The sequence below is a fragment of the Papilio machaon genome, chromosome 4, assembly GCF_912999745.1.
Source record: "Papilio machaon chromosome 4, ilPapMach1.1, whole genome shotgun sequence".
NCBI classification, from domain to species: domain Eukaryota; kingdom Metazoa; phylum Arthropoda; class Insecta; order Lepidoptera; family Papilionidae; genus Papilio; species Papilio machaon.
The window spans coordinates 7,506,890-7,524,806 of record NC_059989.1 but is presented as its reverse complement, the minus strand read 5'-3'; the positions used below and the strand labels follow the sequence as shown (position 1 = coordinate 7,524,806).

General features: G+C 33.7%; 1 protein-coding gene across 2 annotated transcripts in view; it reads left to right on the top strand.

Moving 5' to 3' along the window:
• The window catches only part of LOC106720312 (laccase-5), a 44,070-nt gene that overhangs the window by 24,612 nt on the left and 1,541 nt on the right, over window positions 1-17,917 (top strand). The window contains 7 exon segments of one of the 2 annotated variants that reach the window (NM_001317013.1): window positions 12,326-12,752; window positions 13,157-13,441; window positions 13,533-14,008; window positions 14,569-14,753; window positions 15,512-15,707; window positions 15,798-16,010; window positions 16,106-17,366. In NM_001317013.1, coding sequence (NP_001303942.1) covers window positions 12,326-12,752; window positions 13,157-13,441; window positions 13,533-14,008; window positions 14,569-14,753; window positions 15,512-15,707; window positions 15,798-16,010; window positions 16,106-16,488 — 2,165 coding nt within the window. In that variant the 3' untranslated portion in view covers window positions 16,489-17,366. 2 annotated transcript variants of the gene reach the window in all.

Genomic DNA, 17,917 nt, shown 5'->3' with positions numbered 1-17,917 from the left:
TATTCGTGCTAGGCCCTCTGTTGTTAGGCTATCTAGCATGAGGCAATAAAAATCAATTATATTTAGGCCTTTGGAGAACCAATAACTTAACTTATAATTAACAATTTAACAATACTATTCACGTCTAGACTTCTTTTGTTCTCTCTCTGATCCGTAGTCATGTGAAATATTGTATAAATAGTAAAGAAATTTAAGTGGAGTATCAAATGTAAGTAGTAAGCATAGGGACCAGTACACGAACGGTTAAGCCATCAAAAAAATTAGTCTACGAAACAGTAGAACAATGTAAGAACATAAATAAATAGTCCCTTATGTGTTTCACCATTTCCGTTAATCAGGTGCACCTTGCGCCACATCAAACACCGGTGTCTCGGTCGAGATTACGCGGATTACACGTTACACCCGCACGCGAAATTACCCGCCCATTAAACATGTCGCTAAACTGACGTTGCGATATGTGTCACTTGCCTCAAAAGTACGGGGTTATGTTATGTGTCACAATGCAAACGGCTAGGAACGAAGGTTGAATTTCACTTTTAAATCCTCTTAATACTTGAAGTTACGAGAAAGTTGCCCCGCTTGATTTTAATAATTACACATTCGCTAAACTGCATAATGGCTTCCTTAAAATTGGCTTAGGTGAAAATAAGTCAGAAATAATATCAAATACTCGACAAAAAAATTTACTAAACATGCCTAAATCTTTTTTTAATCTTACTAATATTGTAAATGCGAATGTTTGGATGGATGGTTGGAAAGATGGATGGATGGATGTTTGTTCTAAGGTATGTCCGGAACGGCTCAACGGATCATGATGAAATTTGACACATATGTAGAACACAGTCTGGAAGAACACATAGGCTTCTTATTACGTTTTTTTAAATGCCACACGGACGGAGTTGCGGGCGACAGTTAGTATTTTATAGTAACAAAAATCAGAGTATCGTCTAGAAATTAATGTCACAGATTTTTATATTTAATCGGAGTATGAAATTTAAATTATGAGACAATATGTAATAAAAATATTATATCAACTACACAGTTGTAGAACAATAGCATAGGATCACTATCGCTGTAGATTTAGTTTGACAATTCATGATTTGGCTGAGCGTGAGTAAAGGTCTCATGAACTTGGCTTAAATAACTTAAAGTATGTCAGTTAAGCCCACTGTCTTGCTTCATTAACTTCCCCACAAAACAGCGTGAGAAAATATTTTACAAGGACTTCGTTGTACAGTAACTACTCACAAACGCATACGAAATTTCCCAATACTTATCGACAAGCAACAAGTTGTGATTCAACCAGTAATGAGGAAATTGTTTTACGAATGTAATATTCTTAGAGTCAGTTATAATTATCAGTATAACATGGCCTAGCCTAGATTTTAGAAACCGGAACTCTTTTGTTAAATTCGTAACATATAAAAAAAAATATAACGACTAAACAAATTGTTGATAGGTGCTTTATAGGCTACATTCTTGCTTGTCTACCGCATTATTGCTTCTAAATTTGTTGGCCCCAGGTCAAGAAGTGTAGTGTAAAAAATGCCTTAAAAATTCTATATATTGTTAATTAATTTCGATATTTTTAATACGGTGAAACAAGCAATTTATTAAACGTTGTATCTATCGATCAGTCATTACCGTTCATAAACCTTATGATTTATGAACATCAGTCCTTCAAACAAAACTGACCCGCCCGGATCACTGTTGAACGCAACAATAAGTTTCCAGCGGAATAATCGTGGCCTTAATCATGTTAATAATAGTAATTATTCAGCTGTTAATAAGTATCATCAAATACAACTATCTGGCCTCCAAACTATTCAGGTTTTTGTTAAATATAAGCGAGCGTTTATACTTTCATTTGAACGTATTTACTGTATGTGAAATAGTAATTATAAATTTAAAATACCAAGAAGACCGGGTGACTGACCTTATTACATTTCGGGGAAGAATAAAATCGGCCGACTTGTTAGACTTCAAAAAGCTGTTTAGGTTACAGACGATCTCTTATCGGTGGGCCAAATGTAAATTTTCCGTGTAACATGTGACTCATAAAGTTTTCAAAAATTCGTTATATTCAACTATCGTGTTAGTAATACGGAACTCGTAATACAAGCGCTTTCGCTGTATATATAACCTTGACCACTAAGGAAGTTATTCAGCAGATTTTTTATTGTTCACGGATCCCTTATTAAGTTGTGGTGTAACTCGATCATTACTTAAAAATAATTGACATGTAAATGCGATTAATGTTACATTGAAATCAATTTCAAACAAATGTAATAACAATTTAATAGTGGTAAACAAAACGCGTAAAAAGCACATTACAAAAAGTGTACAATATTTTAAAGATACGAGTATAAGGTATAAAAACACCTAAGGACAGAGTTTTTTTTTAAATTAGACATGTTCAAGTTCCGGATCGAACACAGGCAATTTTATTTCTTGGAAAACCCTATTAGATAGTGACTCTTATTCAGTAAGGGCCATCTCTGATTCCATTTAATAAAATGTTTGCTATTTAATATATAAAATTCACGTGTCACAGTTTTCGTTGCCATACTCCTCCGAAACGGCTTGACCGATTCTCATGAAATTTTGTGAGCATATTCAGTAGGTTTTTCATTTTTTTTTAACTGCGCGCGGACGTAGTCGCGTGCGACAGCTAGTAATTTATAATAATTTATGCCATAAAACATACTCAACTGATTTATTTTCTTTTCATAAAACTACTTAGTATTTTTTTTTATTAAAAGCAACACAAAGATTTGCCCTCGCGGCAACATTTTAAGAATGAACCGCCTCGACCGGGAAAGTACCATGACCTTACTAAAAACCGACTTTAGGTAGAAGTCGCTTTTACATTTTTTTTTCTTTAATAAGAAATCCCCGACATTAAACGATACTTCAGATGCTTCAAATTGGTATTTCCATTTTTATTTATATTCTTTTAAAAATTGTGTCAATTCATGTCACACTCAAACCAGCAGACCTCATATCTACATAATCAAATATAAAAAAATACACAAATATACCAATGCGCCTTCAGTACATATTAAGATCTACTATATCAAACGATAAGGAGTAACCAGGAGTCCCACGGCACAGGTAAACCTAGTTTGGACTCCTGTCTCCCACCTGTGGCCACTTTGGAAGTAGAAAAGTAGAATACTTGAAAAAACTCGAAAAATAAGACGATTAATCTTATCAAGAGTAGGACCAGCTAAAAGTGGGTTACGTCGTGTCGTGGGCCAAATACCATTACCCAACAAACAAATACCGTTATCAAATAAACTAGATGTTAGAAGCATGGGTATTGATGTAAAATCCAACTATACAGCATATTGATAACACACTACAAAAGCTCGCTAAGTTGAGTCATCGAATCTATAAATGGTTTTCTCGTCTCTTTAAAAACGGAGGCAACGTTCCGAGAGAACTGTAACAGAGCATAGTATACGTGTATTAAATTTCTTCGACGGTGTCAGAAAAACATGCCGATGGAGTTCGCCTTGAAATTATTCCGATAGACGTAACCAAGCACCGTTCGAAAACGACGGTCTTTTCCCGAGATGAGTCATGTTGCTTCATTTTTAGATTAATCGTTGTCCGCAACTTCGTCAGCGTGTAGTTAAAAAAAAAACAAAAACGAGTGTTTATTGCAGAGTTATTATATTAAAAGCAAAAACGTATTCCACAGGAACAGTAAGTTTTAGGAAAAAAGTGTAGAGCATGTATTCTATGTGCTACTTCGGAGTGCAATATAAGTCTAGGCCAAATTTCATCTCATCATCATTCAGCCGTTTTAAGTTTCCTGGTGGCATTCATCCAAATATTCGCAATTATAGTGTAATTAAGAAATTAATTATTAAGATTGAGGTACATCATTATTAAATTGAGATTTTAATATATATTACTTACTAATTATTGAATCGATGTAGATTCGAAAAACTTTTTCATACTTAATGAGCATCGTTCGTCGATTTAAATCGACATCCGAATATTAGTCAGCAAATAATGCCTTGAAATCGTTGCAAACGATACATGTGGGACGTAACATAATAATTGTCGATTGTCGAAAGAAACCGTTGGGTTTTTCACGTTGAATTGCATAGCATTTTTACGCAATAAGGGAACAATGCAGTCTTGCTTCACGGTGAAAGTGATGTTGATAACAGGCGGGAGTCAAGAATCATCAGTCCTAATTACACGCAGTCTTCGTTAGGAACACTATTAAACTGAGATTTATGCAAGATCTTTGTTTACTGTACAGCCTTTTAACGCACTACGAATTTGTGTAGGATTATGTTGCAATACGTGAGACAACCTGTTTCTGACATTAAATAAATTTACGCCATTTTCATATAGGAAGCACTTCCCCGGTGTAACCGGTTTGCAAAACTGGTACAAAGTAGAGCTATTTATAATGCTTCTTAAGACTGGTTGTGAAGCAAACGGCTGTATATCTTAAATAGTGATCATGTGAATCCAGTAGAAGTCCAAAAATGATTAATTAATGACATTTAACCATTAACCGCACAATCAATTATTATTAACAGGATTATTGGTATTTCCAGTAAGAGATTTTCCTTGTAGGTTATTTTTAATTCCATGACTAGACAATAAAGAATTGGGTAATATATTCTAATGCACATCGTTTAATAATCTTATAGTTATTAACCAGTTTATAGCGGATCAAATGGCTTGACTTGCTAAGAATTAAGACATTAAATTAATTTATATGGATTGGTGCTGTGTTATAATTTAAAATAGGCGTAAGGTGAGCTTAATATTCATCATCAACCTGCCCTTATCCCTATGGAGGGTCGGCACAGTATGTACTACTCCTCCATACATCCGTAAGGTGAGCTTAATATTGTTTTCGACAAATCTAACGATCTTATAAATAAGGTGTAAATAAATACATTTGACCTCACTTAATAATTTAAGTAGTGCTAAGATTATTTCTCGATTTGTTACAATTATTTTGAAAAGCGCTTTATATTGAAATATATTAAATAATTATATACTTATTAGGTACATGTAATCTTTCTAATATTACAAATGCGAAAGTTTACATGGATGGATGGACGGTTGTTTGGAGGTATCTTCAGAACGACTAAAGGAATTTCGCTGAAATTTTGCGTAGATGCAGAAAATAGTCTAAAGAATAGACAAATTAAGTTTTTTTTTTAATTCCACGCGGACGGAATCGCGGCCGACAACTAGTGATGTATAAACACAACTACATCAAATTTTGCTTATTTTCATCCTATATAATAGGCCACTATGGTTTTTAGTTTAAAATTTATACTATTACATTCACATACCATGATCTTGATGTCTTGCTAAAATATTCATATCTACAATTGATTCATATTACCTGTTAAATAATATAAATCAAAATACAACAGTGTATTTCGTAAACTATCTCAGTTAAATATAAGCCCGCATTCGGCTGGCAGTGTATAAACTCGTTTTGCTCTGTCTAAAAACGCATGCCCCATTTCTTAGGATTTATTCGTTGGTAACACGACTTTATGTTTCAAAATTTCGACCGATAAATCGTTAGTGGTGCTGTGACAGTCTATTTAGTGAATTAAAATTTGTAAAACGTTGAACGTTTTTCGCAATTCGTATATTTCATAATTCTTAATGGCGTAAAATGGCGTGGCGAGCAAACAAGTCATAGCATTAGATACTACAGTATGTTATTATTATTGACAAATATGCCGTATGCTAGGACTGTACTGAGAATAGCAAATTATATATAATAAATAGCGACAATATTCGATTCGAGTTTAAAATGAGATACGTGACATGAATTCTCCTCGACGATGTCTTATTGGATTTTAATAATAACACTTTGAATAGCATTTGGATGTCACGAAACCTATCAGAATGCGTATCGCAACATCCCGTACGTGGATGTTACAACGAAGATTTATCGTAAGCAAATGTATGGTTAAGTAAGTCGCTTAATCTCGTCAAGTGTTCGATCGAGAACCATTTTTTTTCTCTCAAACATCCGCTAAAGTGGACGCTTTCACTCTTTTCCGCTTGAGTGCACGTGATTGTCAGTTCGTTGTTAAGTAAAAGCTCTGTACGTTTCCTCAATTTATTCTATTTTATTTAGCTATTTCCATTTGTGGCAGTTTGTTTAACTAGTAAAGTAACAAAGCCTTTAAATTGTACGCTACAAGCATGTTGTAACAGTTCATATGGTTAATGAACTCATAAATTTTTAGTATCAGCTGTTAATAAGATTTTAAATTTGTTTTTAGAAGGACTTTGATTAACTGATTTTATCATCTGTGCTATTAAATATTGATCTCCTTTTGATTTATCATTGTTACCCTGGTATAGTCGAAATGTCCTTTATTTATAAAGAATTATTGTCAATTTATGTATTATAGCAGACGTATGCTCAACATCACTTTTGTGGTTGGCGATGTCGGTTTGCGGGTGTTTGGGTATTATTTACTCGCTCACGCACACAAGCACATAAAGTTCAATTGTTTTATTTCTGATATATATTTCATTCCAGTCGTAAAGGGCCACATTTAATGTAATACCACTTTAAACTAGAACGTATACAGCTCAGAGACACAGTCGGTAAACGATCCTTTAATCACTTCAGCGACCATTTGGTTTAATTATCGTTTGATATTGTATTTATTAGCATTATTAATTCAAAATGAACGCAATTTTTGTTATTCCACACATTAATAAAAATGAATGTATCCTGTATGCAATTTAAACAAAATCAAATCGTATTTAGCTTGCAAAATTAAATCATTCTTTATATATAAGTAACTAACGTTTACTCAAATGTTACCAAACGTTATGGATGGATTTATAATTAAGATACGAAAATATACACTATAACTATAAATATACACTATACAATCACAATCCTAGACATACCACTTATTTCGATGAATTGTTTATGCTGGAATTTAGCATCGTTTTAATGAATATTTCATCATAATAAAGTTATTTAACAATTTAACGTATACCAACAAAATAATGTCAAAGAAAATAAATCGATAGCCCGACAAGTTTGTGTCGATTATTCAACAATGTGATTCAAATGCAACAAAAGTACTAAGTAACCGCTTGTGTGAACACAATTGAAGGTAATTACTGAGCCCAATGTGATCTATTGCTCAAACTCATCGACAAGCATTGTCTACAACAATAACTGACTCCATCGTGTAGGTTTCTTGACTCTTTGTTATTCTTCTTTCAATAAAACTAATAAATATACGTAGGATAATTATTTTGACTTTAAACCTCTGAATTAATAGATATTAAACATGTTAAAAACACAACCTTGGCTGTTGATTGATTGATATGATTTTTACAAAGGTTAGGCGAGTATGTTAATACAAAGAAAAATTAAGTGAAATTAATTATGTGGGCCTCCTACAACACACATTCTAGAACACATTTAATTGATACTAGAGGGTTTTCGAATATACATATATGTATGTATATATAAAAAGCACCAAAATCAACATTAGGCAATGAATGGCTTCTAATTAAAAGTATTGTGTTCAACATTATATTCCTAAGGAGTTTATTGACCTTTTGTTTTTATGATCAAATTCAAGTGGAGTGCGTATTGCCAAAGTGACTTATTTTGATTCAGAACGGCGCTCGACCACACATCGGTAGAAGGTAATGTATTTGCCCTTAGTATAAACAATTCATATGCCGATAAAACATACGGGAAAGGAAATCTTAATGAATCAGCGCAGCGCGGGAAGGATTTATAGTATCATTTAAATTATGCAACGGAACGAAATGATTTAACAACGAGTTAACTTTCCCGGTTTGTAAAACATTTGACTGGATTCTAGTATAGTGTGTATCAAAATTATGCAATTTTAACATTTCTTTTTTAATTTTTTTAATCATTTATGCATTATTATAACATCCTTTCCTTGTTGTTCGGTTGTTCCAATTTGTTTTATTTTAATTAAATAACTAAATAAAAAAATCACTTATGTACTCGTAATAAAAAAAACACATTGTGATTAATATCTAAAAAGCTTTTTTTATAGAACTATTACCCCAGATATACAATCTCTTTAATGGTCAAAGCAGTTAATAGAAATTCTAATAAATACTGTTTCGTCATTTCTATTTCCTTAATAAGCATTTAATCTATTCGTTTCTAAATAAACATGGAAATTACGTCTCATTTTTATAAGTCTTTACGGGATACAAGCAACACATCTTATCGCTATAAATAATAAGCCTTTCCTAGAAGTCAAAAAAAATTAATTGACATTCGATAACATAGCTATATTGAATGTTAAATGTGGAAAACAACAGATACAGCTTAAGCAATCAATGTAGGTATTAGCAAATTTTATTTGGGTAAATCCATTATAAACTCAATGTTAAATTACATCATTACATTTTGAATTAAATAGTTATAACTTTAAATAAACTTTTACACGTATAATCATATTGGACTGAACTCACAATTTGTTATATGTATCGTATATTCTTTGGTGGTGTATGGAACAGTAATACTTACTGAGATCCTCCGTTTGGAAAAAACTGCTGATGATGATATTCTATGGTTTCAATCACTGTCCGTCACTTTTTTGGTGATGTCCGCGCCTTCAGGTGCTCGGCCGCTTGCTCGTTTGCCACTTTATAATATAAAAAATTGGAAAGAGATTATTTGTTAATATTTTATTAGTCTTTAATATTTTTGACTATGTTAGAAACAGACTGGAAAAACAATATAATTAAAGTAATACATGTTTACTCCATAGCTATATGAAAGACGGAATTGGGAAGATGTAGAAGACAAATTATAATAATAAAATATGAGTTTCTTACATTAGGTTAGCAATAACAGTAGCTGCACTATTCGAGGTCGCATAGAGTAAATGGTTGTTGTTAATTTGCCCTGTTAGTTTTTTTAATTGAATTTCAGTAATACTTGAGTACAAGAAAACTAAAGCGCTAACTCCATATAAAGTATCAATAAAAATATTTCTACGGCAAAATGCTTTAAAAACAATTGCAATTTAGATCAAATGATAATTAACAAGAAGTTGCGAATCAATAGATATGAAACATGGAAACGTACATAAATAAATATAGTAAGCGATGATAGTTGGTTCATTGTTGATTTTGTATTGATTTAAACACCTAAAATTACTTGATCGGTCACACCTGATGATGTAGTCAAATGATGGTACGCGCTAGTTTTTTAATACTACTTAGCATACTCATTTCAATAAATGAATTAAGAACGGTTTAACTCACGTATGATCATCCGGTGATGGCAGCGACTAGTTTCAGACCCGTCGGGGGTCCATCTTCAGGGCGATACACCTTTTCACTATGATCATTTATTCAACTTATTTTACAACTACTTTATCTAGGTTTAATTTACTCATCTACACAAAATAAATTATTTATATCACAAACAATAAAATTATAAAACTATAAACAAAACTATTTCTCTCTTTACAATATTTTTTCACAACTTTAATTCTTCAACTGTTTTTACTTTTTCTTCTACTATCACGCACGGCTTCGCGTTACCGGCCAGTACGACCTCCTTGGCAGCGCACAACCTCTGCCGTGCTACCAAGGAGGTTCTATGAGCATCAATACGCTTTATACAACTGTCTTTTGTTAATTTTTAATTAAATTTACAATTTTATTTGACATATTAGCGATGATCAAGAAAGACTATATGGTAAAATATTATTTTTTCATACATATTGAATACAATACCGTGAATTGGTGAGACCAAAATTACTGTATAAAACATTTCGTCATCCCTGTCATTCATTATCTTTGAAAAAAAACAGAGATAATAATATGTTTTTAACGGAGATTTTGGTCTCAGAAACACACCGTAAAAGTAAGAAGGCGGGAAAAGTCTTCTTCCAAAATATAATATAGAAGGCAAACAAAGAATGTCTTCACACATAACTTTGACAAACAATCAATACTGTTTCTAGTGAAGCTATATCTAATATGTCTATTTTAAATTATAATAGAGGCTGACCGTAGTCTTAAATTGTATGGAGATTTAGTACCAATATTCATAATTCAGTGTCACGCCTAATCGTTATAAATGTTAGATCCTTAATAAAGATCCTTGTTGTTAATAAATCACAACTAAATTATTGCATGATACGCAAATCAGAAATAGACCGTGGAATGGATATAAATGTAACTTATATTAACTTCATTTGCATTAAATCTGTTGCATGACGATTGCGTTTTAACGCACTTTGATTAATTGAATTTGAAAAGATCCATTTAAATACATGTCACTGGCCAATTTCAGCCATTATCATTTTAAGTAAACAAATTATTAACAATTTTACGTATGGAATGTAATTAAAGTTTTCCAATAAACCTTGTGTAGAATGAGGAAATTTAAAAAACTAGAATCAATTACGCAGTAAGCGATTAATTTGATGAAAAAGTTAACATGTTCATGATTTAATGATACATAAGAATGACTGATTTCCAATTCACGTTTAAAATCAGATTTAATTGTTTACAGTTCTGTATTTCTGATTAAATTAATTATAACAAGGCTCACGTAATTCTGCAATTTATTTATATAACTTTATACGTCACATTTAAATCAAGCTCTCGACTTATTCGTTTAAAAATTCTTATTTATTTGAGATAACTGTCGCCCGCGTCTCGGTCAGCTCAGAATTAAAAAAAAAACTAAAATATTAGCCTATGTGTTCTTCCCGACTATGCTCTATATCTATGCCAAATTTCAGCGAGATCTGTGCAGTCGTTCTGGAGAACCTTCTAACGATCATCCATCCATCTAAACATTCGCATTTATAATATTAATAAGATAATCTTTATTTAGTTTCTTTTAATCGTCTTAAGTAATATGAGATAATTTTAATTTCTCATTCAATTACATATCATGAAATTCTTCCGTGCACCTGCATATAACTTACATTCATGTAAAGCGATGGCAATTTATATTTTTATATGCATTGATAATTCGATATCTATTGGAAGCGCAATTATTCACGGCAACATGTAATCGCTCATGCAACAATCTGTCAGATCTGTCGGCGAAAGCTGTTATTATACATCTATTTATTATATAAAAAACTCAATACGTGAACTATTCCTGATGGAAATTGTCTTTAGAAATCTTGTATCATTAAGGAAATTCTTTACCAGTACTGATGACACCTATACGATGTTTTTACTTGCATACCTACTGAAGATGTCCAAGCCAAAAGAGATTTTAAATCTTATTATTTTAGCGTTAAAACATATTGTAACTTATAAAGTACCTTTTGTAATGTTGCAGTGATATAAAATTCAAAAATAACTTGAGTTATTTTTATTATATTAGATAAATAAACTGTTGTAACAATAGACATTGTCAGTAATCGTGCCACACTTAAAATAACCACTGATAATGTTTAACCAATGAGGAAGTAAAAGTTATAAAGTATTCAGGGTCATGGGTACAAAATATATAACAAATTTGTTTTCAAACAAAAACTCGAAGTAAACCGAAGCCTTTGATCCGGCAACGAGCAAGGCAGCGACAATGTTGCAACTCATGCAACTGATTGTATCACTTCAAAATGAAGTAAACATAAACTCAGACTTTAGGTCAATTGACACAAAAAGCAAGCGACAAACAAGAAAGTAAAAGTCCTTAACATATGCATAAGCGGGGTTCCAAGATTGTGTTACAAAAGACAACAAATTATATTAGTAAACTAGCTTTTACCCGCGACTCCGTCCGCGCGGAATAAAAAATAGAAAACGGGGTAAAAATTATCCTATGTCCGTTTCCTGGTTCTAAGCTACCTGCCCAACAATTTTCAGTAAAATCGATTGAGCCGTTCTTGAGTTATAAATAGTGTAACTAACACGACTTTCTTTTATATATATAGATACTACTTTAAAAAATTGAGATTTGTCACTCATCTATTAATGGTAAAATTAAACACGGCCCAATTCTTGAACAGTTTCGTTACTGGAATTTATTAAGAGTTACCAAAAGAAAAACTTAGACATTTTCGATAGCATACTGAAACGCTAACGACAGCTTGACGCGACGGTTTAATGCCTTTAGAAATCGTCAAGTTGAATATTACATTTTAGGAAAAATCTTGGTGTAAAAGTTATAAATTATACTAATCACTGCTTAAATCTAAAATTGTATCGTATGTTATAGAAAAAGTTAAATGTTAAACATAACATTTATTTATTTCGTATACAGACTTGCATAATTTATCTTTGATTTTAACGAATGAAATGTTTTTTTTTTCAGAAGCAGGAACGATAGATGATCAATCAACGTCAGCGTCGTGGTGGCAGGCCGGCACCGCGACCCCTTTCCACGACAGTGGCAGCGAGTTCTCCTCAACACATGGATTAGTGCAGACCCATCCCTCATCTATCAGCGATGGATACTCTTTTGGATCTTCTGGAGCTTCTGCCAACCCATTCGTGTCAACGAGCGGCAGCGGTCCGCTCAGTGGTAGTTTCCGAAGTAACCCATTGCCACCGCTGACCAAGAGTTCGAATGGTAAAACAAGCCTAAAACATCTGGACTTCACGAGTAGTGCTACAGCTGAACTGAGAAGGAATCCAGCTCTATCCGCCCCTGACGAGTGCGCGAGAGCCTGCAGAGAGGGAGAACCGCCAAGGATCTGCTACTACCATTTCACACTGGAGATGTACACAGTTTTGGGAGCGTAAGTTACAACAAATTACATATTTCAGTACAGTCCTAATTCCTAATAAGTTTCAAAGAGTAAAAAGTTTTTTACTACTGTTATATCTACTTGTAATTACAGTAATTGATAATTATATCTGGTGTATCTTTTCTTAATCGAGGGTGGCAGACGTCAAATGACTGGATGGAGTCAATTTAATATTGATGTTGGTCAATTCGGCCTACATAACTATTCAAGTTGTTAACACAAATCTGAAATGTCGATTAACCCTTTTTTACGAGTACCTCATAACTTTCCTGTCTCATGACACATAAGCCGTATAATTTATTTTGAATCATTAAACGACATTGTTTATAAATATTAAGAATCTCGTGAAAATATTACATTGCCAATTGTTTGAGATTTCAATTTGTTTATTTCAGGGCTTGTCAAGTATGCACACCGAATGCGACAAACGTAGTCTGGTCTCACTGTCAATGTGTGCTCGCTGACGGAGTGGAGCGCGGTATACTGACCGCCAACAGAATGTTACCCGGACCATCAATACAAGTGTGTGAAAATGATAAGGTTGTCATCGATGTAGAGAACCACATGGAAGGTATGGAAGTGACCATCCACTGGCACGGCATCTGGCAAAGAGGATCGCAATATTACGACGGTGTACCATTTGTAACACAGTGTCCTATTCAACAAGGAAATACATTCAGGTATGTATATAGGAATAATCAATTAAATATTATTATTATTGTGAAGTTTAGCAAGTTATCTCTTATAATTTTGCCATCTTGTAATTTCCAGATATCAATGGCAAGGGAACGCGGGTACTCACTTCTGGCATGCACACACCGGTCTCCAGAAATTGGACGGTTTATACGGAAGCATCGTTGTACGCCAACCACCGTCCAAGGATCCGAACAGTCACCTTTACGATTATGACTTGACCACGCATGTAATGCTAATCAGTGACTGGCTCCATGAGGACGCCGCTGAGAGATATCCAGGTCGCCTCGCTGTAAACACCGGCCAGGATCCCGAATCGGTACTTATCAACGGGAAAGGACAGTTCAGAGATCCCAATACCGGTTTCATGACGAATACGCCTTTGGAAGTGTTTACAATAACTCCAGGCAGGAGATACAGATTTAGGATGATCAACGCTTTTGCTTCAGTATGTCCTGCGCAGCTCACTATCGAAGGCCACAACCTGACAGTCATTGCGACAGATGGGGAGCCGGTGCAACCGGTTCAAGTCAACACCATTATTTCATTCTCTGGTGCGTAAATAACATAGCAACGGTTACAATTACGCTATAAAGTAGTTATATATAATCCTAGTCGAATAGATAGCTCTTAGTCAAGCAAATTAAAAATCTCACGTAACTGACCAGTTATTATTGTTTAACTCCACATCGTTGCTATCAATAATGATTTTACTATATAATCGAGCTGTAAGGAATTTAAATGAGAACGCCTTCATTACGTTATAACTCCTATCTAGTAAATTGGTATGCTCACTGTAGTGAAACAAATTAGATTGCCGTTCAGCGCTTCCTCTCTTACAGCATTGATTTAACATTTTCTAAACTGTTTTCCTTACGATAGAAGGCGGCAAATGCACAAGCGGCTCGCCTGATTTTATGAAATCGCCGCTGCGGCATGTTTAAAGCTATATAATGAACTACAAATTTACCTTCAGACACTTTATATGAAAAAGATAAAGACAAACAGTTGAATAACATTAAGGTGATGGATGCATCGGCAAGAGTTCTGGTACACCAGTTCAATAACGTAAATTGCTATAAATAGAATTCTAAACATTTTTTTAATGATATAGGTGAAAGATACGACTTCGTCATCGAAGCGAGCAATAGGCCTGCAGCTTACTGGATACAAGTCCGTGGTCTCGGAGAGTGCGGTATAAAAAGGGCGCAACAGTTGGGAATACTCCGATACGCTAGAGGTCCATATCAACCATCGACACCAGCCCCTACATACGATGTAGGAATTCCACAAGGAGTGGTACGTATTGTAACAGATAATATTATGATGCTATACATATTTTAAGTTAAACACAATTTGTAAATACTTTAAAAAAGTAGTAATTTTGTAGTTGGATCATATAAGTGACAAATCGAACATAGCTTTTTTAGATAGTGTGATTTATGTAAAAAAATATTTTCTCTTTATCGATTATAAATCTCACACCTTGATGTCGTTCCATTTAGTTGTCATTAGCGGATGTTGCATACAAGATTTGACAAACTCGATTGGATTAAATCGATTTAGTGGCAGCTGATTGCTGAAACGTACATCCTGACTAGTCGTTAGAAAATATAACTAAATTTGAATATTATGTGACATATAAACATAGATCTACTTTGAACTCGCTTCTGTACACATTTGTATCGTGTAGACATTGATGAATTGTAAATACATTCCACATCTAAGAAGAAGGTACTCCATGGAATTCTACGGTTTATTGGCACTCAAATATATCTTAAATAAAACATTTTCCTATTAACATTTTTACAAAATTAGCGACAGTTCATTCAATCCAACTTCTATCGTTGTCATTAACATCATAAAACTGGGCTAACGTAAAATGTTAAGAAGAATATTTTATAATGGTTTCCCCCATCCCTAAATAACTGAAAAATCGTAGTATAAATAAATCGAAAGCAAATAGTAGTATAAATATTCTTAGTAGTTATTATTGTAGAGTAGTGATGCACGTAAAACTAGTAATTGCACGTTATTTCTCCTCACTAACTATTCAGGTTATGAACCCACTGGATGCCAGATGTAATATACCCAGAACTGACGCGATTTGCGTCAGTCAGTTGAAGAACGCCCAGCACATCGACCCAGCGATCCTCCAAGAAAGGCCTGATGTTAAAATTTTCTTACCATTCCGATTCTTCGTTTATAGACCAGAAATGTTATTCCAGCCTAATACTTACAATCGATACTTAGGTGAGAACATCCTATGTAAAATAAAAAATTTCTTTAGTATTATATTATATTTTCATATTTAAGCTAATTGACGTGAAATAATATTTCCAGTGGCACCGCAAGGAGATCATGTTATTAGTTTAATAGACGAAATATCGTACATGGCACCACCGGCACCGCTCATTAGTCAATATGACGACATAAATCCAGAACAATTCTGCAATGGTGACAACCGACCTGCTAATTGCGGACAAAATTGCATGTGCACACACAAGGTTGACATTCCACTTAACGCAGTGGTGGAAATGGTTCTTGTAGATGAAGGTATAATGCATTATGACAATCGTACCGTAATTTATATGTTTTGCTATTTTTCTCAAATACAATTTTACCTTCAACGTCACTTTCTATTTTCACAGTTCAAATTGTCAACCTTTCCCATCCGTTCCACTTGCACGGTTATTCCTATAACGTAATTGGTATCGGAAGGTCGCCCGACCAGAATGTCAAGAAGATCAACTTGAAGCACGCTCTCGACCTCGATAGAAGAGGATTGCTCGAACGTCATCTGAAACAAGGAGATTTACCACCTTCGAAGGATACAATCGCCGTTCCCAACAACGGTTACGTCGTTTTGAGATTTAGGGCCACAAACCCCGGCTTCTGGCTTCTCCACTGCCACTTCCTTTTCCACATCGTCATCGGAATGAATGTCGTTCTTCAAGTGGGCACGCAAGCCGATCTGCCTCCCGTACCGCCCAACTTCCCCACTTGTGGAGATCATCTTCCACCCATCAATTAAATCGGTTCCTAGCAAAATGTTCAGTTTTCATACATCAAAGAATTGGTTCAGCAGTTGAATTGCTCTCGTGTTAACTAAGTGTAATTTTATGTTTGTTTTGTGTGATGTGTCAGGCGGACTCGAAGTGCTCGACTCTGCTATTTGTGTTTTTTTTTATTCGAATGTCTCAACAGGAGTTCAGGATGCATTGTGAATTTATTTAAATGGTGATGTCTTTTTGAGTGGATAGAGTTTTTTGTATTATGCCATATTTGGTGATACTTTTTATAATTGAGTGTCGCCTAATATATTAGTTTGAGGCTCACAAACGTACAACGTTTTCTTCGCCTACGGGTGCCTTTTATCTATTTTATGAACGTTTTTGTTCTTTACTAACGACTTGCCATTATATTTTCACCAAGGATATTTATTACGTGTATATGTGTGAAATCTATATAGACGTATTTAGAACTTTAAGACATCCTACCATTGCTCTACTAACATCGCTCTCTCTACACAAAAATTCTAGGAAATGTAAATATGAAAAACCGCAATCCTTGTAAATACAAATACATATGTAGATGGCTTCGAAACAATCATTCCGCTAAACTGTCAAAGTCAAAGACTGTCCTAATGTTTATGTAGAAAATAGATTCAAAATCTTGTTACCATACCCAGTTACCATAACCATAAGAGGTCCCATGTGTATTGTACACACTCAATACATTTGATTCCCGGAGGTGTAGATGTGGTAGATTTATTATTTTAAGAAATCATTGTATACCTAAAGAGGCAAATCTTAATTACAAATTAATTAATAGTATTTCTTCAATTGCTGTAAATGTGAGCAATTTGTATTTATCACTAATATTTTAAGAAATTTGTAAATTTTAAAACCAATTTAATAAATTTTATTAAATAAGTAATATTTTCATTTTAACCTTATGTCCTGTAAAATAAATGTTAATGTTTCTTTACACTTGTATTAATCATTATATTATAATTTACATTGTAAATATATTTTATGAGGGTTTGTAAATATTTAAAATGGTTTAGTTCACTATTAACATTTCATTTTTAGTTGACAAAGTCAGAATCACATGTGTAATGTGAAAATGTAGAATGGAAAGGTATGGTGCACAACTTTGTAATTATTATTATTATTTTTAACAGCTTGTACAGAAATTGCATGTTTCGTTCAAAATTTTCAATAAATACTAATAAAATGTTACCTTACAGGTATTAAATCCTCTAGACGCTATTTGCGATATACCAAGAAATGACGCCGTATGTGTCAGTAACTTGAAATCATCTAAGCCAGTGGACAAGGCAATACTACAAGAGAGACCGGACGTAAAAATATTCTTGCCATTCCGTTTTCACTTTTATAGGCCTAAGGAACTTTTCCAGGAAAACACGTATAAAAACTACTTAGGTACGTACAACACTT